Here is a 27,526-nt window from a genome sequence, read left to right as displayed (position 1 = left end):
AAACCGGAAGAGCGTGTACAAACACACGCAGAACGACGATTCGGTAGAGAAACTTTTACCACTCGACCGCGCCGTTCCGTGTACCGAGTGAATCGAGAAAGTTGCTCCTCAGCATGCAGCGGCCCGTTTCTTAAGTTAAGATGCCCAAAGTTCCGTGAAGCAGAGATTAGGAATTTTATGACCCCGACGAAACGTTGTATGTCATCCCTTCCAGGTGTGCGTGTGTTTTCAATTCACATCCGCAACGATATTCTCTGAAGACAACAACAGTGAGAAAACTTTATTAGTTTATGCTCTAATCTCTTAAGTAGACAGTTCGGTTTCATTTTGATCGGTAAACGATGTAGAACAGTTTGTAACCAGAATTACTTTTAATTGCCTTTTTTTGGCTAACACTTGCACTACCACCAACAAGCCACAGGTTGTTCAGGAATCTGGCACCTCTAGCACTCAACTAACACCACCACCTCAAACTAGCTTCCTGCAATGATCCTTCCTACTCCTCCTCCTCTATCTATCATCTCTATCTGCGCTGGCATCCTGAATCTCGCTAAACCATCGAGATCTTCGAAACGAAAATCCCTTTCAAAAGTATTTTTCTCTCATTTTCCTCCTTCCCTCCCTTTTTGCCGACGGATTGCATTTCGCCACCGGATTTTCTACGTTCGTTCCAACAGGATCCACAAGCCGGCACACTGTCGTTCGCAAGTTTCAAGAGTAGCTTCACCAGCAATGTTAATTTCCTGAAGCGACGGTAAGTACCGTTTTCGGTTCCTTTTCGGAAGTTTTGCTTGCTCTCTCTCTCTCTCTCTCTCTCTCTCTCTCTCTTTATTTCACTCTTTCTCTTTCTATCTTTATTTTACTCTTTCACTTTGATTATTTTCGTTTCCTTCCACGCCATACGAGGTCCAGCGATTTGCAGGATTTTATTTTCCATAGCGTGCTGTTCGTTTTAATTATGCGAAGGCATTGTTGTTTGAAGTGCATGACAGTTTCTTCCCCGTTCGTTTCTTCCATTTTCATTCTTCGTTCCTCATCCATCGCAACATCCATTCTCACTTCAAAGGACCCTTCCTCATCCCTTACTAGCGTGCGTTCTCCTCGGAGTATGCCGTTTTCTGCTCCAATGCTTGGGTATTTTATTGCTGAAATGCTTCTCTACCTCTCTACACCTATTGTACGCGAGTTTGTCCAAAGATTCCACTACCAGGATATCACTATTGGAAGCATATATGAATGAGCTCAGTACATAAAGCGCACGAGCTGCAACATACACCGCAGCCCAGCGCTACGGCCAAAAACGCCCGGACAAGCAACGTACGGTTTTCATGTCATTGCTCTTCCGCTTATCATTCGTCCAGCCCAGCTAATCTCACTAGCTCATGTTCGCTCACCACCCCCTCATTCCGCCTCATTCTCATCGTTGACGATCCTCATTCACACCCTCACGAGCACCCTCAGCTGTCGTCATCTGCATTAGTCGCTTCCGTTTGATTCGTTTGTTTTTCTTCCTTCAACTTCCTTCCAACATGTTCGCTTATCGTGTCTGAATATCAAGTTTTTGCCAAATGCTCTCGTTCTTTCTCTCTCTCTCTCTGTTTCTCCCGTGTGTTATTGCAAACGACACCATTCCGGGGGAGGTGCACCACGGAGAAGCTAGCCCTTCGCGATTCCGCTAGAAAAAGGGGGAACTGCAGGCTTCCTATTTACTGCCCTGTGTTCTGCTCTATGTTGTACTAATGGTTGTTGTACTGTTCTCTTCCTTTTTCTCTCTTTCTCTCTTCTCTCTCTCTCTCTCTCTCTCTCTCTCTCTTTATCTCTCTGTTATTGGTATATTGTTGCTTTTCTCCTGTTTTCTTTAACTTTTCCTTTCCACCCTGTCTGCGGCACTTCTACGGCTGTACAATACATTGTTGTGCAACAACAACAACAACAACAATAACAACACCACCACTCCCGATCCCCGTCGTGTTGCGTGTACAACATGTTCCGCACCCGAACCCACGAAAACCGACGGTATGCTTGCAACTCCCACAACAACCTCTACTATGCTCGCCAAACATTCGCCATGCTGCATTTCACCACCCACCACCCACTTGCCATCTCGCCTTCGTCCATCTTGCCATCTCGCTCTCGTGCCCCCCCGCCCGAAAACAATAATGATCGCCCACGCGATGGCGTCGTTCACTCCGATGATCTTCCTCATCTGGATCGACCGATCGTGTGGATGTATTGCAATGTTCGAAATTGATTACTTCCCCCTTCCCCACCCTGATTTCCGCACATTTTCCGTTCTCCCTGTCTCTCTCTCTCTCTTTCTCTCACTCTCTCACTCTCTCGCTCTCTCGCTCTCTGCATGACCATTGTGTTCTTTCGCGTTTCCGTTTCCGTTGCCCGGGATTCTGTTTGTTGATGCGCAGTGATTTTATTGGCAGATTCAGCTCGGGAGATCTGTCTTCCGAGTGCGAGGATGTCGATCCGAAAGACTTGCCACCGGCAGCCCGTTCCCAGCAGCCGCCACTGCAGCAGCAACCGATGCCGGGTGGTCCACCGAGTATTCCGCCACCGCCGGCCCCCGGCACTGGTGCCGTTTCGCCCGGTGGTCCGGTACCGCCCGGATCGGCACCACCGACCGGTGGTCCCGAGCTGTCGCTGAGCTTCGGTAAGGGACCGCAACGGGGTACCAGTGCACCGTCGAGTCCGGCCAAGTCGCGCGAAAGTTTGCTGCAGCGCGTCCAAAGTTTAACCGGAGCGGCCCGGGATCAGGGAGCCTCGATCATAGGTAAGTAACGTACGATCATAGGTAAGCAAACTGGCCACTAACTCTATTTCTCTCTCTCTCTTCGCTCGTGATCATAGGAGCGGCCGTATCGACCGCTAGCCGAGTGCAACCGTTCAACCGGGACAAGTGCTTCACGCTGCTCGTGGTTGACGATCAGAACACGGACTGGTCGAAGTACTTCCGGGGCAAGCGGCTGCACAGTGACTACGACATTCGTGTCGAGCAGGCCGAATTCCGGGAGATTACGCTGACCGCTAGCGCCGATTCGGGTCCGATGGTGGGCTTCAACCGTGGCGGTGGCTCTAAGCAAGCGAAACCGTTCCGGCCGGACTTTATTCTCGTGCGTCAACCGCCACGCGACGGCTCGAAGGATTACCGGTCGACGCTGCTCGGTCTCAAGTATGGCGGTGTGCCAAGCATCAACTCGCTGCACTCCCTGTACCAGTTCCAGGTAAGCGGCGCGCATCCACGATTGCATCCTGCACAGTCCATGCTTTACTTTCACTTCCACAACCACTCGAGCACCTTGACGGGCGGCCTTACCTTACCTTACCACCTTAGCACCTAACGCCTTTGCTCCACGCGCCTAGTTTAAAATTCTAAAGCAACCGAACAATTGTCCAAGTGCTATTTAACGATTGGCTTTTGCTTGGTAGCCTCAGGCTTTTAAATGACCACCGTCGTAGTATTCGACTCACGCCATCGCTTATCGTCACGCCATACGCTTTCTTTGCTTTGCACACACTCTAAACCGCTTGCCTCGAGCCTTATACCAGGCTACCCGTGTGGTGCGTGCCTTCTCCAAACTGTGCCCTTGTACTTACCTTTTTTCCTTTGTTTATGGTCTTATCTTTCTTTTCGTGGAAACGATGCCCCTTCGCCTCCGCTCCAAAAAACAAAAGGATAAACCGTGGGTATTTGCGCATCTGCTGCAGCTGCAGCGTCGCCTCGGGCGTGACGTGTTCCCGCTGGTGGAGCAAACGTTCTTCCCCAACCCGAAGGATATGGTGAGTTTTTTTTTAAATTGTTTTTGAATATTTATAATGTCAATACGAACCCTGTCGAGCTGTATAGGTCTTTGAAGAGTGTTTGGATTGTATGTATCGTAAAAAAGGGAATAAGGTAACCTACATCACTCAAACCATCAGGTCATTAATTCATAAGCGTTTCAAATTATGTTTAAAACAATCAACAGAGGAATGGAAACAGCCATGAGAGCATGAAATGGAAGATAAATGATGATTAGCGGGTCGTTGTGTGAATAAAAGGAACGTACACCGTTTGCTTGATGAATTCCTTTGAGCCTGACGGGGACATACAGCGATAACTGTTCTTTGGCGTCTTCTATAACATTAGCACGCGATATCTACGCGTTCAAGGGGAGCTTTTTTTCTGACACAGAACATTAGTTGAATTGATATAGGAAAAGCACTTAATCTTACTTTCATTGGAATTATCTCCAAGAGAGCGTTTTCATTCCAAGAGAGAGCAGAGATTCCCATCTTCATTTACTTGATAGTAGCACAATAGATGCTACTATAGAAAAAGTTGTAACACGGAGTTACATGTTTTGCATCCTTTTATAAACATACTACTGTGTCCAAAAAATAAGATGACATCGGATGTATTTCGAAAGTTCCTTTTTCTTCCAAATCATTTTTTTCCCATCAATGTAATCACTCCCAGATACAATGCACTTATGCCGACGAATTTTCCAGTTTTAGAAACTCGTGAAAAAATGACTTTAGGAATAGCCTTCGGTACCTTTTTCGCATCGTCTTGAATCTGCTCTATCGATTCTAAACAGTGTCCCCTGAACAAAATTTAGGGCTTGTCTAATAGCCAGAAGCCAAATGTAACCAAATCAGGTGCATACGGTTTTATTGGAACGATATGAGTGAAAATATTGGCAAAAAAGTCACAGAAAACCAACGAAGTTTGAGATGGTGCATTAATATATGCATTACGAGATGGTGCATTGAATATTTTGACGTGAAACTTGCCATGGTAGTCAATAACAGTGCTGACAACGTATAAAAAATACACAATTAAAGATATCCATTTACGCGGGCAATTTAGACACCGTGTCACCTTACTTTTTGGACACAGTAGTATACACGAGAGCAGCGAATTCGTTTGCCTTTATTTGTCACCGACAACAGAAGAGCGGTTTGAACCTAATTGGCACCGACGTCAAGGTCTTTACCCTGACCAGTAGGTGACCACTTTTTTATATCGATTACACATTCATCGTTGATAAAGAGTATGAATAATATTGGGAGCAAAATGCTTTCTCGAGGACCTCTCCAAATGCTAACGAACTCGGTCGATAAAATATTTCCAAATTGTTTACGGTATGTTCGAGTAGACAGCTAGCTTCTACACCAATCGCCAAAGTTCCACAAGTCCGGTTTGGTCATAAGACTGTCAGATGTGATACTGTATCGAATGCCGTGTATACTGCATCACATCCTGCCTGCTACGATTCATGGTACGCTTGCAATGAGAGACAAAGTATCAATAACCGTACCGGAAAAGCAAAACGGAAACCAAAACACATGTTATACAATATTTATTCACATCCGGTGGGCGGAGGGTCCGCAAACTCTCGCAAACCATGCCTGCCCGCCATGTGCATCCTTAATTTAGGCTTACATTCATGCTAATTTGTACTTAACAAAACATAAGTATATAATTTACACTCATCCGCTATCGTACGGTACGGTGCCATCATCAATGAATGTAAAACACACACACACACGCATACAGATGCTTCGGAGAGACATAGTTAGATAGTAGTAATGTAGCGTGATAAATAACTGTGTCACGCATGGCGATGACGCAGGAAACATTAACATTACTAACATACCCCAACAAAAAAAATTAAAGGGAATAGTGGGTAGATGGTGAGGAAGGGGTCAGGATGCGGGGAGGAAGGGGAGGGGTGTACATTTCCAGATTAGGGAGTGCATCGAACAAATAGACTCAATCGCTAGCGGCATCAGTGGTAGGCCATCATCGTCATCTATTTGCCGTTGGCGAGACACTCGGAGAAGCGGGGCGATCGACGCCAGTGGCACTTGGTGGGGACACCGTTCTGTTGCGCCCGCCCAGCCGGTACACACGATCCGAACATTGTCTCGCAATCGCCCTTTTTAGTGAACGGCGACCAGCTGCAGGCGCCCGGTTTAAACACACACTTTGGACCGAAGCACGGGACGACGCGACAATCACATCCCTTCCGGTACATGCCCGCCAGGCCACGCTTCTCGACCAGCGACAGCTCGGCGTACGGTTGCACATAGTTGCACAGACCGATCTGGTTAGTATTGGCGGCGATCGCGTACAGTTTGTTCGGTTCCAGCGGCCTACCGCACGCCGAATCTACCGACGGTGTGTACAGCTTGCCGTGGCGCAGTTCCTCCCGTGCAGCATCCGACATCTGGAAGAGAGAGAGAGAGAGAAAGAGCACATAGAACCGAGAACCGGGAGTTAGAGGTCTGCACCGGGCGGAAGATGATCGCGCGCAAGAACTTGCATGCCACTACTATCGTCGAACGTACCTTGTATTCCTTCTTGATTGCAATCTTGTACGCATCGTGTGTGCCCGTGCTCTGCGATTTGCGCAACACTTGCGCTACGATCACTACAAAAAAAGAGAAGATAAGCGAGCGGATTAGTTTCAGATTTTCGGCGTTCGTTCCCCCTTAAAGCTGGGCCCCGGGAATCCAAAACGGATTGCAACAAAAGAACACACAGACCAAAAAGACCGCCACCGACCGAGGCGAGTGTTTGCTCCGGCGGCCATCAGATCCAATTAGTTCTGACACCAGCGTGGTGCGAGCTTTGTGCCGCCGCACAAACGAATTACGGTTCACCTTCGTTTCGTCTGCGAAAAAATTGTGACCGGCCCCGAAGCGGCCATGTATTTTTGATCAGTACCGCACCACCACCGCGGGAGTGCGGCCCTTTTTATGGCTTTTGTCATGCACCTCCCAAAAAAAAACAGCCAGGACTGCCAGGAGTGTGGAGAGTGAGAGCCACTAAAAAGGATATATTATCGAGCTCAATCACTTTGTCGGGACGGGTTGTATAAGATGCGCTCTGCTCTGCTTCAAGGGTGCCGTATGACCACGTCTCGATTGCTCTAGACGTAATTGGTCGCATGACCTTTCACTTTGGCAGCCCGTGGCGGGGCTGGCTGGATGGCTTTCTTACCATAGTCCGCCTCACAGTACGCCGACTGTGGATGTTGCGGCATGCACGAACAGGCTTCCGAGGGCACTGTCATGATGACGATCATCATCATCATCGAGACAGCACCGGTGGCCATCAGCGGTAGTGAGTTGGTCCTCATTTTGTCCGGTTTATTCTCTTCTGTAAGATCCGAAAAGGAAGAAAGAAAAGAAGTACATCAGAATACCGAAAGTAGACGGAGCAGAAGAAGAAGAAGAAGAAAAAGAAGAAGAATTACCGCACAGGAAACGCACTCAAAGATCAGACGAGCAGACGTAGCACAGAACACAACAAAGCGCCAGGGTAGACCGCCGTCACCGACGTTTTCACTGGGCGAGAAATTAAAATCCCATAATCCCCATCACTCGCCGAGGGCCCCAAGGGCCGCAGTGCGCGGTGACCTCCACAGTTGATGACAAGTACAACACACTTCCTCCGGCGGTAGCAGAGGAAACGAATTTTTAAACAACGCCATCAACTCCGTTCGCCATAAATGAGGCAGGGGAGGGATATTAACCAGAATTGAAAAAGGGGGGAGGGTGTCCGGTGCACAGCTTTGGACCGATTTTGTGGCCACTGTTTATTTACACGATCCCCGTACTCTACTCTCTCTCTCCCTGTTTTATTAAATGCCCCGTTCGGTGACGTCAAATTGTTCGTTCATTCGCTCTGTTCTTCATCGATCGGAAGCAAAACCGGGCATCATTTGTCTTTGTCCGGTTTATCAACGGAGACCCCGTGATATCCTTGAATGTCTTGGCAGTTTCATAAATTATGTTGCTCGCCCGCAGCTCATAAAATCAGAAACCAACATCTCTGCTCATCAATGCTCATCTCTGCAATATTGATGTGCCCGATCGCCTTCTCCAAGCCAGCGGTCCAGCGAGCGATTCCAACACCATCTCATACGGCTCAACATACTAATATGGTTTCTACCCTCTCTTGGCAGCTCATTCGTGTTTGATTTATGTTGCTTCCTCCCTTCCGGGCGGAGCACAGAAGCCACGTCAAACTACGGTGCACGTTACGGCGCACGAGATATAAGAAATCTCAATATAGATTGGATGTGGCATCAATCATGTTCGAAGAATTCACCTGCCGCGACTCTCTGCCCCACGTCTGCCACGTCTCAAGTGCTTCCCAAACGATGCCAAAATGCTTAGTTTCCATTTTTTTTTCCACGGGAATGCAATCCCCTTTCCTTCGAACGTCCTCTCGTTCTCCGTTCCCCTGCCTGGCGCCATCATGCGATACCGTCTTGCACAATACGAGTCCGGTGGTCCCGTATCGATGTCATCGGCTAAAAATACGCAACGCTCTCATGCAATAAGAGCAAAACTGCGGCTGCTCCTGCTACTGCTGCTGCCGGTGGTGGTGGCCACGAACGCGCCAGCACATTCATTCATAGCGCGATGAAGTATGTAAAGGAAATTCTTGGAAACAATCTCCACGTCGCAAGTGGTTCAGTGATTTGCAATCAACATTCCCCCCCTCTCCCAGCAGCGGCAGTTCATCGCTATCAATGTGACGAAAACCATGACGAAGCGCGCAGAAAGGGCAACCTTGAATGGGGGCTTCTTGTCGATCTCCACTCCCGCCCGGGGGTTGGGGAACCAATCAATAGCGCCGGTTGCGCCAAGGTCCCCACCGAGCTGACGATGTAAGCTGTCATTCGACACCTTTACCACCGGTGTGCTTCTACATCGTTTTCACGGCAATTAACATTTTGCCAACCCATAGGACCTCTCTAAGGTATGCGCCACTTACGGTACCTTTGCTAATTGAAATCACTGATCCGAGTTTTGTCCGATCCCCCCCCCCCCCCCCCCGCGATCCATATATGGAAAGGCGCACTTAGCCACGAACACGTGAGCAGCCTGGTTGCCGGCTGGTGGCCGGGAGAAATCGTAAAATCCCACGAAGCACCGTGTGCTACGTGTTAACAGAAAATCAGAAAAATGTCTCAATTTCCTCAACCATCCTGCATCCATGGTTCGCATGGCATGGAAATGAGGTCGTTAGATGCGGATGTAATTGCCCCGCGGCCACCGGACATTTCGAATATAATTGGCCATCATGTAGGAATCGGTCCGAGGGCCCGGCTCGATCGGCTTTTGCGTCGTCTCCTTCCTATCACTTCCTGGCCCGGGCAGGATTTGTAAGCCGGCAACATCAGCCGGTTGATTTATCGATTAGATGACTGGCGGGGAGCGGGGCTTTCGGGATAAGAGCGCTGCCAATGGCTGCGTTGGCACCGTCCGGACCTAATGGCCACTAATAGTAGACGCCATAATGGGTACGGTGTACGTGTGTATAGACGACACACTGTGTTCCTCTTTGGGGTTTTGCCTTGGCGCCCGGAACCACTTGATGTATGGTGTTCTGTTCTTGGTGTGAACCAAGCGGCACCAGCGGCCATTAGTCGATTAAATTAGACCTACGTTCCCCCTTCCAATGGATGTCGGCATGTACAGTACGAGAGCAGAAACGCAGGTACTACCGGCCGGGGAGTATACAAACGTGTACAAACGTGTTTGCCAGCCGCTAATGTTGACATCCACTCCCCCCTACGGCGGAAGAATCAATGGAAAAAGTTAGATGCGAGAATGCATCCATTACTCCCCGGTGCTGCTGGTGGGGATCTGAGTAGCGAGCTTGAACCATTTCCCTTTCGCCAGTAGTATAGACCGATAGTGTGTCCCTCCACCCTGGCTGGCTCCAGTTCCTTCTTTCGCTCTAAAATGAAGTCATTGAGCCACTTGTTCGACTACTGCATCAACTGCTGCCTACTACTGCACACCATAAATCACGCGTCAGCAATCCATGACTCACAGACCGCAGCAGCCTTGCCATTGCGTTGCCGTCGCCGTTACCATGGGGCGTAGTATATCAAACGATCGTTTAATCGTCTATCAAGGTGTGTGTGTGTTTGTGTCTCAGCAGTCGCCGCTTTAGCAGCTCCCGCGTACCCCGAGGGACCAATCTCTCACTCGGTGAACCAACACCACCGGTGTCGGTGTCGGTGCATGCTAAACTTCCTGCGCACAAGATTAACGGCCACCGTGTTTGATGCATTCATCTTTCTTCATTTCCACACCTCGGTCACACCATTCGGTCCTTCCTTCTCACACCAATCGCGCAGACCCTGTGACCGAGGTAATCCAGATCGCCGGATCGAAGGTGAAGAAACAGGAGAGAAAAAAAAAGTCCCGCAACCATTTAGCACTCCAGGGCGTGCGTAGGAACACTCCCCCACCCCGGGAACACGATCCGCTGGCTGGCCTGAAGCGGGTGATGGTTTCTGATGTGAACTCGACGTCCCGCGCGATTAGACCGGTGCAGCTGTCAAAAGGTTCAAAAGGTTGGTTGTGTAGCCATGTGTGTGTGTGTGTGGGTAACCGGCACCAAGTGTGTGTGTGTGGGTAACCGGCACCAGGGACAGATTTCTTTGATGAATTATGAAAGGGATGTAGCGTGCGATCTGCCACAATATAACCAACCGTGGGTTCTGGTGGAAATGAATTCCCAGTATTCCCTTTTTTTCTGATGTTGTTGCTGGTGTTGTCCCATGCAACCGGCTGCTGCAAACGTCCGCTGGCCGTGCTTGGGAAAGAGGATTGAACCTTTCGGTTGCTACGTTTGCTTACTTTTTTTTAAACAAACTAGCACGGTATCGTCCCCAATGCCTACTGCCGGCCGTTTCGACCGTGCGCTTCGCTGCTGGTTAGCGCACCGCTGCCGCTGCACCAACAGGATCATCAATTTAGCGATGCAGCAGGCATTGTGAGATAGTGTGCCGCTTTCCTGTCGTTGATGGGGTGGCCTGCCGAAGGTGCGAATGTGGCAGCTGTCACACAACGAGGCGCAACTTTATGGCACGTCTAGGGGTGTGTGTGTGTGTGTGTGTGGCACGACGATCTGTCCCACAATTCTCAAACAACACGGGGACACTCCGATCAAACGGTGTACGGGACTAAAAATAGCTTAATTGAGTCATATTTCTCGGTGGTTTTGTTTTGACAGTGCAAGCAACACACCACACTGCCACCAGAGCACACTATGACAGCATCACCGTGCGCCGGATCGCCGGTCACATCCGACGGACTCACGCCTTAACGAGAGGCGTTGCCCAGGAGAGTAGTGGAAAGAGAAGAATCCCCATATACTTGCCTGGGTGGAATTTAGAATATGCCAAAGCGTACGCCACACTGCGCTGCGATTGCGTGTAGCCTTGATCTTCGCTGGATCTCGGTCTCTCGCTCTCTCTCTCTCTCTCTCTCTCTACAACTGGCTACACTTTAACTTTGGGGCCGAGAACAACTACTGCCAGCAACTGGCAACGAGTAAGTGATTGAAACCGAGATTCGCAACCGGTGAAGCGACCAAGGCAATGGCGACATTCAGCGCCAATGGCGACGCTGTTAGTAGGCGCTAATGGTTTGTTTACTTTCTCATCGTTACCCTGTCCGGAGGACTCGTGCTCGCTAAGTATGACGTAACGCTGATGATGATGATGATGATGATGATGATGTGTACCACCGCTCTTAAAGGAAACGGTATGACAACACACCGGTTGTCCTAGCAACGCCGTATTCAGGCGGATCGTGAAACTCTCTTTCTGCTCGACCACCAGCAGACTCATCGTTTAAGCTGCCATTTAATAGGCCAGCAGGACTCCCAGGCGGAACCGGTTCGCACTGTCTCATCCTATGCTGGACAAACCTTTCTCGCCAGTAATCTCTAGCATGCCACGGTCCAGTAGTCACTAGTGGCCGCATATTGATATATAGCGGGTAATAAAGTGATCAACTTAACCGATGAAGGTAAAGGGCCCCGTAGGTTTAGCAAATCGATTTTGATGAATCGTGCACCCAAACGATCCCCAATGATCCACGGTTCCCTCTTCTCCTTGGTGGTCGTGCAGGTCTCTGCGTACTGTGCAATTACAAGTAGTTACTAACTGTCCCATAAATAAGAACTTCATGCATAGCCATTAAAAGAGTCCAACCAGTAGTGAGAAGGATTGGCTGTTCGCTTCACTCAGCGGCGTCCGTTGACTTGTAATTGATTTCGATAATTACCATCGTTGGGCTGGGCGATGGGCTAAGTCAGTGCCAGTGGTGAGGGTGAAAGGAAGGCCTCATTTGCAAATAACAGGTTTTCATTGATATGCCAGTCGCAGCGATGCGATGGTCGCTTCTGGCTCACCTGGACTTCACAGACATTGAGGTCACCGGTAGCACCGATGGTGGCCCCACCGGTTACTGCTCTTTAGGAATATAATGGGACGGTGGGGTGGGGAAAGGGGTTTACAGAATTAAATGACTTCAATAACTCCCGCGAGCCCGTATCAAATTATCACTCCATCATCAAATTACCATCTCGCTCGTACAAGGTCCGTCCGGATTCAGTCGAAACAACGTTTTTTTTTGTCCTCATAAAAATGACAATTTTGGTCTCCGTAAAGTGTTTGTCCCGAGCACACATGGAACAGACAAAACACACACACACACACACACAGCCTGGTGCGGCACGATATGAGTCGTGCAAAATAAGGCGGATCCATATTTCTGGACCACCATATCGGTCGGTTCGCTTCGGTGACACAACACACAAGGTCTTCGACACGCTGTTTTCGTACCAGACATACCCAGGCACCCGTGGCTCGCCGTGACTCCATTCCGTGGAAACCGTTTACGCATTTCGTTTAAATTCAGCTTCCAGTCGTCGTGCGTCGTGCGGTACAGCATGGCGGTGGTGTGAGCACCGTAAATGGTAACGGCGTCATTAACATCGCAGCGTGAAAACGAAAGCCGTGGAAGTGCACTTCTTCACCAAGGTGCTCCCCTGGTGGTGGTGGTGATGGAGGTTTGGTACGGTAATCTATCGCAAACCGTTCCGCTTATCTGCACCCCATTTAACACCATTTCTCGATCAACATGGCGCTGCCGGAGAATAAAGCGCAAGCAACACACTCGCCGGCATTGGCGGTATCGCTTTGTCATGATAAAAGAACACATAATATTCCTGCCCTTTGGTGTGGAGTGTCCATGGACCACCCCATGGTGGGTTAATAGCGGTCCAACAACAGTGAGATTGTTCCAGCTTCCACCGGACCACCACCACCACCAGACCGGTGGTCGGATAGAAATCTAATATCTCAGCATAAGTAGCTATTGTCACAGCACACCGGCCACATAAAAACCGAACTCCCCAAACCGAGCAGGCTGGGGCCGTAAATCTTCCCCGGTACCCATTAGTCGGTGCGCGATCGCTTTGGATCACGATGATCACGATCACACCGTGTTGCTGATCGATCGATCTTCGAACAAACGAGCGGTACACGTGGCACCCAATGGTGATGAAGGCGGCCGCAGCGGAGTAGAGGGTACGCGGGCACGCCAGCTTTTAACGACTAATTTATGCTAATTGATGAGACCGCGCGGAACCACCGGTGGCCGATGAAGCGATACACGATAAGGGATAACCGCGTAGTACCGCCCCGGTGCTTGTCTCGAACACACACACATACATTGATTGAGGGTTTGATTTTATGAAGGCTTAACTAACCGATCTACCACACCGCACCGTGGCCGATGGTCCCTTGTCACGGAGGACACACCGGCGCTAATGGAGCGTGTCGAGCGTTTGTTGCTTTACTATGCGCTTCCCCGGGTTTTTGGACACGCGATGCTGATGCTGTTGCTGATGCTGCTGCTGTACGAGATCACCATTCCTGTCTTCGATCCTGCGATCGATCGATTGAGAGGCAGTGAAACGAAACGTTTGTTGCTTTGCCTTAGCATCTCTTGGTGCTTGGAATGATCAGATATCTCTCAACCCGGTGGCCCGGTCTTCCGCGATACGATACGCACGTACCGCGGTTTGCGCGTTTCCTAAGGCGAAGCGCGAGTTCCGCCTCACATACACCATTGGCGGCATTATCTGGAGAGAGAGAGAGATAATTTGCCAAAGGCCGTACCGCTCGTGAATCATTTGCATTGGACCCCGTTTGCGTTGCATTTTATGCGTTTCTACCGCACAAACACCCCGACTGCCCGCCCGCCCGTTTCTCACTTCCGCTGCTGCTGCTGGTGCCCTGAGGTGCCCACGGGGGTGCGATAAGATAATTCGAGACGCGAGCTCGTAGCAAAACCCTCCGTGAGTGGCGTTTGTGTTTGCGATCTAAAGCAGGCACCGTATGGGACGTGACACGTTCCGGGCGATTAGTTTTGATAAATCATACTATTGAACTTAACGATCGATGTTCTTATATAAATACGCGATCGCTCAATTACAAACCGGTTCTGCTCTTTTGCAGTACAATGTCGTTGAGCAAACGCGAGGGTCACCGGTTTGAGAGGAAATTGTTCCGCACGTTACTGTCTCTCACTACTCTTGTCTAGATTGTAAGAATTTATGCCAATATACGGTGGTAATTTCTATTTTCTAGCGTCCACACTATGAGGGTTTAGGCCTGGGAAATGGAAAAAAACCCATAAAGAACTGACAGTTTGTTTGTTTTAAAAATTAAATGCAACTGCTTTACCCATCTAAATCCATCCATCAACACGGACTTTTTGGGCTATTATTTTGATGGTAATTCTGATATTCAGCTGTTTTATTATCGTGCGTAGCTAAGACAACGGGATCAGCTAACCGTACCGGTTCAAAACCAAAAGAAAAAGTTACAGCGCTGTGTCTAGAATTTTTTTTTCCCAGAATATATTGTTGTCTGGACAAGGGGCTCAAACGAACTCTTCACTTTCAAGCCAGTTTACACGATACCGTCTAATTTTAACTGTTTGGGGAAAAGTGTACATCTTTTAGGATTATTTTGCAATTACTTTAGTATAATAAGTCCCATCAAATTATAACAGGGATCGGACAGCTTATTCCATCCCATACCGATCCATAAATCACCCTCGGAGCACACTCTCAAGTGTCCCGGCGTTGGTTTGGTGCCTTTTCAAGAGCATTTCACCCTGGCACCGATCCCGATTTGGGATGTAAACGCTCGACCTTTCCACCGTTTTGTTATTTCCCAATCGCGATAATCCGCTCCGTTCGGTCGATTTTCCGTCGGGAGAAGCGAAAAACAGCATTTGGAATGTAAAAAAAAACACATTCCAGCTTAGGCCGCCCAAGATGCTTGTGTTGCTTCTTCGCCTTCAACCCAGAACAAAGCCTCGCCGCAAGGAGAAATATTGTTTCTTCGCGAACCTCTCGCACATTACCTTCTGTGTTCCGTTCGATAAACGATCAAATTCAATCAAAAGTCCAACGCATTACGCGTGTAGGTAGATCACAGCATCACAGAGCTCAGACATCAAGCTTTGCTCGTTATCTCCGCGCCTTTTTTTTGCACCTTCCAGCTGTAGCAGGTTTTCTTCGAAGGAAGGAAGGAATGACGCGATGTAGGGAACATTTCTCCCCGAACCAACTGCCCGCCAACCAGCAACATCCTACGCGCTGCGCTGTTCTTGTCGGGGCCAGAGCGATTGGCGAGAGCCGTTACTACACCAAGCTGGTTGCACCCTGCCATCAACGAGCATTATCCGCAGCTTACGAGCCGGCTGTTCGACTACCCTAACGCGAGCGGTTGATTTGACTTGCGAAAGGCAATTCAGCAAACCTCTCGGAATTGCTACCAATTCTGTCCGGTTTCTCGTTACGTAAAGCGATCACCAGACCAGACCAGATCGGAGCATGTGTGTGTGTGTGGCGAGATAGTGATAAATCATTTCTAGTCGCGCTGCACAGAGGGGTCTCGAGTGACGGGAGCTGAATTCAGTAGCTAAAGGTCCCCCCCACCCCGTTGAAGGATGGTGACAGTATCATCAACGAAACGTGCTGAGTATTGCGTGTACGTTGAAAAACAATCCCACAATGTGTTGTGGTAAACCTCCACCCGACCAGAGGCCACCCACAGAGACAGTGTGCATAGGGTGGTCACTGGACACCGGAAACCCGTGCACCAAGGGGCTCCAGTGCACTCCAGTCCTCTGGCACCAGCGTCAAGTGCAACGATCGCTAGTAATTTGGATAAAAGCTATCAACGAAATGCATAACATCTCCGTGTGTGTGTTTGTGTGTTGTGACAGCTGGACGTTAGATTCACGAGGGAGGGCCCTCTCCCTCTCACCGGTCCTCTTCGCTGTGGCTGCATATAATATGCACGATTGGAATTCACATCACACCTGCGCAGCTGATGATGAAAATATCCCCGAGTTTCGGTTTAAAACGCATCCCTTTACGCCTGTCGGTCGAAGTGCTGTAACTTTCCAATTTCCATCCACCAGGAGGAGTCCGGTCTCGGAGGTAGCGATTTGCCTGTCTACCGAGCAGGCCCTTCGCCACTTCGCTTGCAAAATGGCCCACATTTGCCGGCAACCCGATTCCCTTCCTACTTTTACTCTCTTCGAAGGGGCACCGCTTGGTGTGGCGTTCGCAGGGCGTACATCTAACTGCATTCAGAGGGTCCCCTCTCCCGCCTCAAGGGCTCCCCGATTCCGACCGTACCGTAGTGCCGAGTTTGCACTTTTTTTTCGCTCCTTCTTCTTCACCTTCGTCTATCTCCGGTGGCTTGGCACAGGCCACTGCCGTGTCGAGCCGTAAGCGCCGCGTAAACACACCATCGCGGTCGTCGCCGCCACTGCCGCCACGTGTGCCGCCTTAACCCATTTGTATGAAACAACGAACGCCCGGCGTTGGCGGCGGTGAGTGGCGATGCATGTTTCGAATGCACTTTCGCTGCACCGAGCAAGGGTCCGCCGTTTGGCACGTTTGCCAGATGCAAAAACGCGGAGTATCTCTGACGCCGTTGCCGCCACCATGGTGTAACATGAGCTGTGTTGGGTTGCGGTGGTGCGCTGTAGCGCCTGCCCGAACCACGAGCGGCACCACGACAAGGGTGATAACAAGCTAAACGAACTGGAATGAACAACACACCCGCAACACCTGCTGCACTCCCAGCTGCTGTTCCTGTTGGTGCCGGTGCTGCGTTGGCGAAATTGTTTTGACCCACGGCCGTTAAGCAAACGCGTCGCGTTTGGATGGGATATGAACACACACACACACACACACTCCGCAACTCTCTTCATGATGTTGATCAGTACCACCTTTCGTCAAGACATCCGGCCAACACCGTGTCACTGTCAACGTTCCTCTCAATCGATCGATCGTTCGTTCGTTCCACTCTCCCGGGGGGGAAAAATGGGTTAGAAATGGGTTGGTTTGTTTGAACTTCTGAAGTCTCCTGTCACCACCGCTTGCCGCTTGGGGCACAGCGACCGACCGACCGACCCACACACAAACCGACACACACGCCAGCTGGCTGCACCACGGCAGAACTCGCGAATCCGCCGCACACACATGCCGCCATACCACACGAAACTGGCGAGCTGATTTATTGATTACCAGCCAGGGAGCGAACGGAAACAAACGTCGTTCGTTCGTTCGTTCGTTGGTGGCAAACGAGCAGCAAGCAAACAAGAAAAAAACGGAAATCTTTCCCCGGGTACGACAGGCGCCTGCCAGATGTGCGCCAACCAAACGCAACCGAATGCGCGCACATGACAGAGGAAATGGGGAGCGGAGGAGTAAAGGTTTATCTTCTTCCTTCCTTCGATTTACCGCCGCGACTTTGGCCGCGGTGTCCAATTCGATGCGTCTGCTGTGGTACTGATTTTTGGGATTTTCGACAACGACGACGACGACGGCGACGCGGGCATATGACGCAAAATTTCATCGTAGGGCACCCGGCGGGCCCATCCCAAGAATTTCAAATATGCTCAACATTTGTAGATGCCGAGGCGGCGCACCGTTTATCGACTTCGCATTCCACACAGTCCCTCGCTACCAGACCAGACCAGACCAGACCAAGACAAGAGCAGAAGAATTGGGGAAAAATTAATAGATTAACTGCGGCGCATGAGCACGAGCGCAGACCGGGGTATCCAGGGATTTCAAACATAAAGACAGATGGATTGCGAAGTCCTCTGAATGGGGAAACGTCTTAGAATGGCTGTTACAGGCGCTAGCAAGGAAAGCTTTATTAGCTTTAGTGGAAGAACTGTTTAATATTACTCAATCGTTGAGTTAGTTTTTATTCGATTTTACTCAACAGCACCACTTAATAAGGTGAAGTATTCGAGGCCTTTTTGTTAGTTCGTATTAAAGTACAATAACATACCTTTACAACGCAATAAGCGATTGCTCATAATATTAAAAGTAGCATATATTTTCGAGTGTTAAAAATTTCGAGTTTTGTGTCTGAAAAGACTATTTTGCGGAGGTTTTTTTAGTTAATTTCTTTCTTTGAAGAAAGCCTATGTTGCACATCAACTCACACTCCAACACAAATAAAAAATGTGAAAACAAGTATCAAAGATTTAGAACCGGAGATTTGGACGATAAAGACGATGAGCTGGTCTAACGTTTTATAAAGTACGCATGATGATCCGTTTGAGGCGAGCTCTGGTCAGAAATCGGATACACCCTACATCCTATACATGATAGATTTATTTTTCAACATGATAACGCTCGACCACACGTTGCAGAACCGGTAAACAACTTTTCAGAAAACGTAGTTAACGAAATGTTATCGCTCCCGCTCATTAGAACTTTTTAAGTAAAAAGCACTTCACTTTTTATGAAGGTATCGAAAAATGGGTAGTTGGTTGGATATTTATCAACAATGAGGAGAATTTAAAAAACATGTTCTTCTGGTTTAGGATTTTTTTTTGCAAAAAACTCTAAAACAATAATGCATAAACCACCGCTTTGTCTCAGATCCTTGAGATCTTTTTACCTCTATCGAATTTCGTGGCCAAAACTCATCAGGTGGAACACCATAGAAGTAAGCCTTTAATGCTCTAGATCTGGATCCCTTCCAGGATGCAAACTGCTCCTCACACTCCTCGGCATGCATCTTTGTAGCGTATGGTACTTGCGATGGCAATCAACCTTACCCAGGGGTTACTTCCAACCACTTCATCCACACCACGAATCACCGATTGGCTGGTAAATATTTGCTGCCAAACAACCAAGCGCACCCGTGCGGCAACTCTTTTCGCGAGGTTGCACTATCGGAATGGAAAAAGAAAACAACAAGCAAACGCTCAGCCTCTAACCCAAGCCAGCCAGCCAGAGTGTGCGGCCAACAATTTCAAACGAGTCGAGCGCGCGGAAATCAAAATCTGCCTAACTGCTGCTGCCCCAAAGGCAGGACGTTGTTTAGTAAACAATCGAAAGAGAGCAAGAGCCGCAGTTTAAAGGCGGCGCAAAGTACACACTACACGAGGAGCCACGAGTTTCGTCGATAGCTGTTTGTAAACGGGTTCCTGCGGCTTATGCTGCTCGTCTCCGAAGGGCCCTTCGACAGCGATCAATTCTTGGACGTAAAAGTACTGGGGCACCTGTTTTAAGAAACCCAACCAACTTTCGCAACTTAAACAACGTTCCCATAAAAACGGTTCCTGACGTGATGACGATGATTGTGGCGCTGGATAGATGGACGTCCGATGATGCAAATCTTTTCTCCCAGGCAGTTTACGATCGAAAAAATGAAGGGGGAGGAGGAGACTCTTTCGCTGATCTCGTTGATAAATAAACAGACCGGACCCTCTGTGGATCATGAGCTGCCGCAGCCAGTTAGTAAACTCTCGATCAACCTCCGACCGGAGTAACAGACCCGTCCGTGGCCAACAGACATCCTCACGCGGTAATAAATTGCGGTGCTGCGCAACACTAACCAGATCACGTTCCATGGATTGTGATCGGTCCCTATCGATCGGGTTCCTGGAAGACTTGTCCATCCCCCAGTCCCAGCCCCTCGAATGTTGCTACCGGCCTCAGGCTATAGCGCGTCCGCTGCCGATGCTGTGGTCGGCAATTTTCGTCCAGTTAAACGATTCGATTAAACCGCATCATCTCGGTGATTTACTAGGGAGGTGGGGGGGAAGGAGGTAGCACGTTCAAAGGAGCGGAGAGCAGGGGAAACTTGCCAAGGGTGCCACTTTGACCTCACTGGGGTGCAATGATCGGATTACGATCGTTCGTATGCGGCACTAGTCGCCCGCAGTCCAGAAGGTTATGAGCTAAGGTCTCGATGCACGACGTTGCCCGCGCGTCCCATGATCACGTACCAGCTCGGCCAGCCCGGCAGTGGCACACGCGACGCAGACGCCACGCCATTCAAGCGGACACGGACTGACCTTACCCAATGGTCATAGGAGGAGTCCACTCTGCTGATCGGTGTCTGCGATCGCCAACACCTAGCTTAGTCTGGCGGTTAATGTCTCGTCGTAGACCGCGGCCACCGGACCGGTCGGAAATGCCAGCGAACGACCTCATCGACTTGAGTAAAGTGTGTTATTCCCGGCAAACCAACCGGCCAGCCAGCAAGCAGTCACGGCTGTTCAGTCACTCAGTGACATCACAATGGGACAGTGTATAGATAACATTCTATGTTTACCATCACCCTCGATAGGGGAATGGCGTCATCCCCACCCCGGCCGTGGTGTCACTTATGACAACCGGCACGATACGCGTTCCTTAATGGACGTAAGTGGTGGTAGAGACAGAACAGAGAGTAGAAGTGCATCGACGGCACTGAAACGCCTTCATTGAAAGTCGATCGGCCACAAACCAAGGTCACACTACTGCAGCCAGCTAGCGCATCGGATAGACGCCAGAGACGCTCCACATGACGCTCTTCGCGTGTCTGGCCTGGCCTGGCCTGGCAGCGGTTGCGTTCTACTTTCATTGCGGAATCCCTGCCACTAGTGGCATCGGGGAATAGTGTTTGCAACACGATGCCCTAGCTGCTGCTGCTGCTGTGCGTCAAGAGTGAACGCTGAAGTAGTTTTACCGAGAAAGAGGGGTAGTTGGGGATGTGGAGAGGATTTGCTCGGTTGTCGACTGAAGTGGATTAGTCACGATCACCAGTGCCAACAGTGCGTTGACTAAAACTGGCCAGCCCCAAAAGCTGTGCTGCGACTTGTGAGCTGTTTTATGTCGATGCCCCCTCCCGGGACCCAGGATTGCTTTTATTGGTTGCCAAATCCAAACCAGTATTATGCAAATCATCTATCCAGTTGTTGCTCGTTACGATGGTGTTGTTGTTGTCAATGAAAGTCATTCTTGTTGCCAACCCTCCTTCTCCACTAGCACCTCTTCGCTGAAGACGTTAATCACTCTTTTGACATTCTTGGCAATCATCAGGGTTCAAGGCTTGCTGTGGCTAAAATGTCCGATGACACATGTATCGAGCACCGTTTGAAAGATGCCATTTCGAAGCAACAAACCCCAAGGTGTTCGTCTTTGCTGAGAATCGAAAACGGCTGCGGTGTCGGGTTTCTATGTATTATTTATTCGTTAATTTACTTCTCTACCTTTGGTGCACTTCTCCGGAACAGCGAAGTGTGCTCGTGGTTTCCAGTTGACAACTTTATCCTTTCCCACCACGAAACCGAAAAGTCATAAACATTTGCGGTTTGAAGCCGCAAATCTATCCCGTAAATTCATCCCGAACAAAACCGACCTGCTGTGAAGGTGGCCGCGACAAAGCGTAAACGTTAGCAGCAAAAAATACAAAACGCGATAAAAAGCAAACAAAACAGTTTTAAGCAATAACATACACTTTGCCCATAACTCTGTCCGGAGAAAGATGATACATTCACGACCAGGGCCACGGCGTGCGCACGGTCACGATTGCCGGTAGACCGGCTCCCCGCTCGCTGCCTCACTCGAGACACAGCAGAAGCAGAGACAGAAACAACCTCATCAACGATAATAACACCATCTCGGCTGGGGCCCCCGGTATGTGTGTACGTGTGCGGTGTGATTGTTTAACGAAAAGACATTCGTCGCCTTCACGGTGCGTGTCTTCTGACTTTGCGCCGCCGATGTCGATGCCGGGGACGCCGGACGCCCACCAATTCCCGGTGCGTTCGCGTTCGCCCGTGACGAAGTTCCCCAAAAAAGGGGGCAGGAGCGAAAAACCTGCTGACCACCTCGGATGGGGGTCAGCGGGACCCGCAGCTACCTCCCCAGACTGCCCAGCAATTACTGCTCGATAGCTTGGTGCTATAGCTTCACGGAGAAGGAGAACTGAGGAGGAGATTCATAATTTTGCTTTCATAAATGTGTTCGCTTGGGTGCTTGAACGGTGCCATCAGGTCCCAATGGAATGGGTGGTATAAGGTGTAAGTGATAAAAAGGAATTTCGTCGTCGTCGTCGTCGACAGCTATAGCGATTTGTACCGACACGCGTACCGGGAGTGGGGCGTGCGGGTCCCCTCTTGGGCATAAACGAAACCATAAACCATTTTTAGGCGACCGGATGGCGAGTGTCTGGTGGCGTGCTCAACACAGAAACACACTGTTTGGCTATGATTTACAAGCGCGAGTTATTGAATACTAAAAGCCATTTAATATGGCCCTAGCGACATCGGACAGATGGGATTAGTACTAGTGATTAGTCGCATAGACGAGCCTCAACTTACAGCAAATCGTTTAATTTGATCACGCGTTCCACGCAGTCCGTTTTTCTTCTCGGTGCTCGGATAGCGTTCTGATCTTGTAGTTCTTCTTCTTCCGACTCACGACACAAACAACTCGTCCTTGATCTTTTCACAAAACGATCCGCAACCTCTTTATAAACGTTTCGCGTCGTCAATTTTGCAAACGAACTCTGACGATACCGCGTTATCGGAGGAAAATTCTCTCGCCACCGGTGTAACACACCTCACCACTAGACACTAGACACAAACCTTCACTTCACGGACACCCTCGGGATGTACGCGGTACGCAGCACGAGATGATCTTGCACCCTGTTTCTCCAACCAACCAACGATCGCACGAATGGCGCACGAATGATGCTGGTGCTGCTGCTGCTGCTGCTGATGCTGGCTATCGCGTATCTGGCTATCTTTCACTTTTCACAGCTCGCACTCGTACGAACGAGCGAACATGTGCCGTCGTCGTCGTCGTTAATCTTTTTTTAAACCTTTCGCGCGCGCGCGCACACACAAACTTTCTGTCCCGGGACACGTGCGTTCAGGCTGGCTCGATCTCGGTTACTGTGGTTCTGACGAAGGTGGAGTGGTCGTTTTATACATTTATGCAGCTTGATTACGGGTTCTCCGGCTGGTGTGAATTGAATGTATTGCGCATTGGATATTCTATATTAGTCTTAAACTAAATTATTCGGATCGGATGTTAAGTGCATCTTTAGTCACATTAAGCGAAATCTCGGGTTTAATTGAAAAAAAAACGAAGTTGTTTGAGTATCCCCACAAGTCGCTAAGTGCTCGAATGATTCTAGCAGTACGATTGGTTCGTGCCATTATTCGAGCAATAGGTTTTCATTTATGCCAACAACCGAGCAGCTTTTGCGAGCAGTGTAGTGTTCGAGCAACTGTTGAGCGACGAAAGACTACTCAAAAGAGTCAAAAACTCGTCAATAAAACTCACGGTCCGTTCAATTATTCATTTCTCGCACAAGAAGAAACTGTTTGTATCAATCGAAAAAGATCACTTACTTTGGACCAGCCCCTGTCCCGTGGTGACATCAATCATATGATTCAGTATTTGGCATTTCATCACAGTCGATACTCCGTTGATGATACTTAGCTTCCACGTATCGATAGCAAACCCTAAATTCGGTTCGCACGGCAACGCCCGCCATGAGTCAGCATATGTGTTTACTTTCAAAAATGGATTTCGATTAACTTATTGATTGTAGAGCAAATAAATAATCGAGTGCCTTTCGCGGAAGAAACAAACAAGCACGCTACACGTTGCGGCCTGGGAAAGATAATTGATTGATGATGAATGCAGCTGCCGTTTGCTCATCCGAATTCTAACGATCCTCATCTCAAAGCACGTGTTTGGGATAAATTAAAACATGAGCAGACTCGTATAAAGTCTTTTGATTTTCTAAAGGGGCTTTTGTATTAAAGAAGGGCTAGAAAGCCCACCAAGTATGTTCGCGATCCGGTAGGAACTTGTTGAATGTACGAAACGTCATCATTGATAAGATGTTAACATATGAGACAGATTAGCTAGCTGGAAGCAGCCGACGAACCCGGATCTAGACAGAACGGAGGTGGAAATATCCGAAACACGCCACGAGCGAGCACGAGCCGCGGCGAGTGTATCTAATCCGACACGCCATCCGGGTTCCGGGCATCGCGCCCGGCCATATCCCGCCCGGATTTCCTTCTTGGCCCGTGGCCAACCACCACGCGACGCCAATGGCCGGATGGTCATACGGTGCACTTGACGCTTTGCGGCGATTCGCGTTGGCCGGCGCGTTACAAACTGCAGCGCGGGATGCAATTAATTTGCGCGTCAGACGACGCCCCCCCCTCCGGCCAGAATGTTCCTAAGCAAATTGCAAGAGGAGAGTGACGGGGGAAGGGGGGCTTTCATCATGCACATACCACACCAAGATCGCACGAGTATGGTTGATGCGGTTATAGCGATGGAAATAGAACACATTTTCAAGGTAATGCGCCACCGCATGGCCCGGAGCATAGCGAATCGGTCTGGCTAGCTGTTCTTGCCGGCGTTCTTGGCGCTCACGAATGTTAAAACGTTCCGTATCGCAAAGTCTCGGGATGCCGTGTGCTGGATTATGCCGTGTTCATTGTTATCAGCAGCGTACGTATTCCAGTATTACGTCTCACTCCATAGCATCGTTATCGTTATGGCATGCAAAAGCCGGCAGACGGCCCGTCGCAACTGCAACTCATTTGCATTCTCGCTCAACTGGAAACGTGTCCCCGACATCCGGCCATATTCGTGCCAACTTCCTTATTGTAATTAGTATGATTTGAAACCGTATGATCCGAAGCCCTTCAAGTGATTGCTGTTAAACCATGTCCTTATGTTTTTTTCCTTTCTCTCTCTGTTTTTCTCTTGACAGTTCACCTGGCAGCGATTCCCGTGCGTGCTGAAGGCTGGCCACTGTCACGGTGGTAAGGCTACGGCGAAGCTGGACAACCCTGGAGCCCTCCAGGATGCCGCTGGACTCCTCTGCGGTGCCGGGCTGTCCGATAATGGTTCGTACTGTAGCCTCGAGCCCTACATTGACGCCAAGTTTGATGTGCACATCCAGAAGGTCGGCAGCAGCTACAAGGCATTCATGTGAGTATTCGTGCACCAGTAGGAACAGGAAATGTAACACCTCGCCTTCACTAACACACCCTCTCATCTACCCTTCCGTCAATCTGCAGGAGAAAATCCATTTCCGGCAACTGGAAAACGAACCAAGGCTCGGCCATGCTCGAGCAGATACCGATGACGGAGAAGTACAAAACCTGGGTCGACGAGGTAAGCGAGATTGGTGCGGGAAAAACGTGCGTTGCCTCTGTGGCAGGAGCCGCCCGACGAGCGTGAATAGAGCGCCTTCCCTTCCTCTTGTCTCATAATTTCCCGCCTCCCCAAAGACACAGAACCACCGTCATCGTCGGTCGGTTGCCAATGAAAGTTGTTATTTATTGCGCTTAATCTTGACGGCATTAAACGTTGCGTTTGTCGTCGCTCGCCGTCGCTGTATTCGCGGAATGATTTATCGGCTCCAAAGGGCGCGCGCGGGGACACCGCCAGGCGGCATGTTTGTAACCTGGTGGAGGTAGAGAAGGAACTGGTTCATGGTCCCGCCGTCGGGGTCTCCCCTACTCCCCAAAAACCAAAACCAAACAGATGCGTGCTACGCTGCCGCGCGCGTCGCAAAACCGCCAGATACTGACCGTTGGTAAAAAATCCTTCTCGGCGCAAGATAATCGCCGACACGGACGCGGACTTATCCGCGTGCCGCAAGTCCTTTTACGGTGATAGCACAAAATGGCCACAGCTCGTGGCGTGCGGCGCCCGTCCAACACCCGTGGCAAGTGGACACGGAAAACGCATTTCGCAAACACCAATCGAGCCGGCCGCCGGCCGGATGGTGCCATTGGATTGCGTTCGTTCTACGCGCGTGTTCACCAACCGAGCTGTTGTTTTGCTGGTCAACAAAGTTGAGTCCGGAAAGTTTGGACCATGGCTTTTGGGGGGGGGACCCTTTTTTTAGGGTGACAACGTTATGTGTAAGCATTGGGCTGCTGCTGCTGGTGATGCTGGTTAGTCAAAACACACATTGTACCCAAAACCGAAGGGAACTCCATCATGACGACTCCGCACGTCTCCAGATATAGTGGAGCCGATAGCGAATGTTTCACCGGAATTCCGCCACGTCTCGGGGCAACAAAATAGAATCATTTCTGAAAATGATGTGTCGCCAAGATTTCTGACATCCTATTTCTGGAATTGGGTTTCTAGAATTGGGTTGCATCACCCATTCTGTGGCGTAGTTTACGTGCCAGTTGCGAACTCATGAGGCTACATGCAAAATGTTGTAAGAAATTGGCCGTTGGCAATTTAACCTTTTCTAGCATTCCGTTTTCCACGAAGCAACCACAGGCCAGGACCATTCCATTTGTCAATTCAAATTATGCTTCTGTTGGAGCACCGTAACCGCGTATCTCATTACGATGACTCCACGCCTGCTAGACGCTAGAACCAAAAGCAACAATTCCAAGATATTCCGTCTCCTCGTGTTCCTTCGCCTCCTCGCGAAGAAACACGGAGCGGTCAGTTCAGACAGAGACATTTGCAACGAATTTCCTACTTCGATTGCGATCATGTTCGCAGCGTCATCGTACAGCCGGTGTGTTTATGCAAAACATGAGCGCACAACCCAAAGCAGCACAATACACTCCATAATGAAGTCCACACTCGTCACAGCCGCCATGGCCGCCGCCATCGCCACGCACTTGTCAATGGAGTCGTGTCAGGGATGATCGCAGTGACCGACGATGACGACGATGATCTCAACCGTCACGCGTAGTGCCCTGTGGGGCGCTCCGTTTTGCCATTAGCGAGCGTATGCGCGAAGAGGCGTAACCGACGCAGCACGCGGCATGGCGCTTCGTCAGGGCAGTCACACGAGTTGCGGTTCGTCTCCGACCTTACCAACAAGAACCAGATGACACGCACGAGAACGCGTGCCACGTACGCGAGAAGCGAGCGGTGAACGAATGAGGGGGGGGGGGGGGGGGGGGGGGGAAGTAAATGAGTCAATCAATGACGCCATACGCGATCCGTACGCGGACGTGAACCCAGAGACCCTCTTTACGGATTGATTACACGCTTCGAAACGTATTTGCGATTTAAAACAGTGCGCCCCTTGTGGGCGGCAGAATTAAACATCTGCCAAATGCGCGCAGCCGGCTGGTCACAACAATACAACAGCTACATCCGGATGCCATATCGTATCAGTCATCGCGAGGTTTGCGAGCGGCGGAAGCGTTTACCACCCACGGAAGAAGCCTCCGCTGCGGTGGCGACTGCGGCACCTGTTGACTAATTCCCCTTTTCGCGAGAATGCAAAATACCAAATCGAAAACAACACTTACGATTGATTAATGCGCGCTGCAATGGAGGTGACAACTCGCTAAT

The 27,526-nt window shown here is 49.8% G+C and overlaps 2 protein-coding genes across 4 annotated transcripts in view; one reads left to right on the top strand and one right to left on the bottom strand.

Annotated features, from left to right (window-relative positions):
* Positions 1-1,805: 1,805 nt before the first annotated feature.
* The window catches only part of LOC125949300 (synapsin), a 26,580-nt gene continuing 859 nt past the window's right edge, over positions 1,806-27,526 (top strand). Inside the window, exons 1-6 of the mRNA XM_049676217.1 lie at positions 1,806-2,016; positions 2,436-2,782; positions 2,860-3,233; positions 3,685-3,789; positions 24,954-25,174; positions 25,264-25,360. Of these exons, the coding sequence (XP_049532174.1) occupies positions 1,985-2,016; positions 2,436-2,782; positions 2,860-3,233; positions 3,685-3,789; positions 24,954-25,174; positions 25,264-25,360 (1,176 nt within the window). The 5' untranslated portion in view covers positions 1,806-1,984. The remainder of the gene's footprint in view (positions 2,017-2,435; positions 2,783-2,859; positions 3,234-3,684; positions 3,790-24,953; positions 25,175-25,263; positions 25,361-27,526) is intronic.
* LOC125949418 (tissue inhibitor of metalloproteinase) lies at positions 5,340-23,094 on the bottom strand. 3 transcript variants are annotated; one of them, XM_049676410.1, is made up of 4 exons: positions 22,528-23,094; positions 7,001-7,159; positions 6,346-6,428; positions 5,340-6,224 (listed from the first exon to the last, which is right to left on the bottom strand). In XM_049676410.1, exons 2-4 carry the CDS (start codon positions 7,137-7,139, stop codon positions 5,808-5,810), a joined length of 639 nt encoding a protein of 212 aa, XP_049532367.1. In that variant the 5' UTR covers positions 7,140-7,159; positions 22,528-23,094; the 3' UTR covers positions 5,340-5,807. The 3 variants fall into 3 exon arrangements, with proteins under 3 accessions (XP_049532367.1, XP_049532368.1, XP_049532369.1); XM_049676411.1 differs by having other exon boundaries at positions 22,795-23,094; XM_049676412.1 differs by lacking the exon at positions 22,528-23,094 and adding an exon at positions 11,189-12,282.

The sequence above is a fragment of the Anopheles darlingi genome, chromosome 2 (assembly GCF_943734745.1).
Source record: "Anopheles darlingi chromosome 2, idAnoDarlMG_H_01, whole genome shotgun sequence".
In the NCBI taxonomy this organism is placed as follows: Eukaryota; Metazoa; Arthropoda; class Insecta; order Diptera; family Culicidae; genus Anopheles; species Anopheles darlingi.
The sequence above is the reverse complement of the archived record's forward strand: the minus strand, read 5'-3'. Positions and strand labels throughout refer to the sequence as shown.

Coding starts and splice junctions, on each gene's coding strand:
- LOC125949418 (XM_049676410.1), bottom strand. CDS start 7,139: ATGAGGACCAACTCACTACCGCTGATGGCCACCGGTGCTGTCTCGATG. Junction 6,429..7,000: donor GTACTGTGAGGCGGACTATG/GTAAGAAAGCCA, acceptor CTTTTTTTGTAG/TGATCGTAGCGCAAGTGTTG. Junction 6,225..6,345: donor CAATCAAGAAGGAATACAAG/GTACGTTCGACG, acceptor TCTCTCTTCCAG/ATGTCGGATGCTGCACGGGA.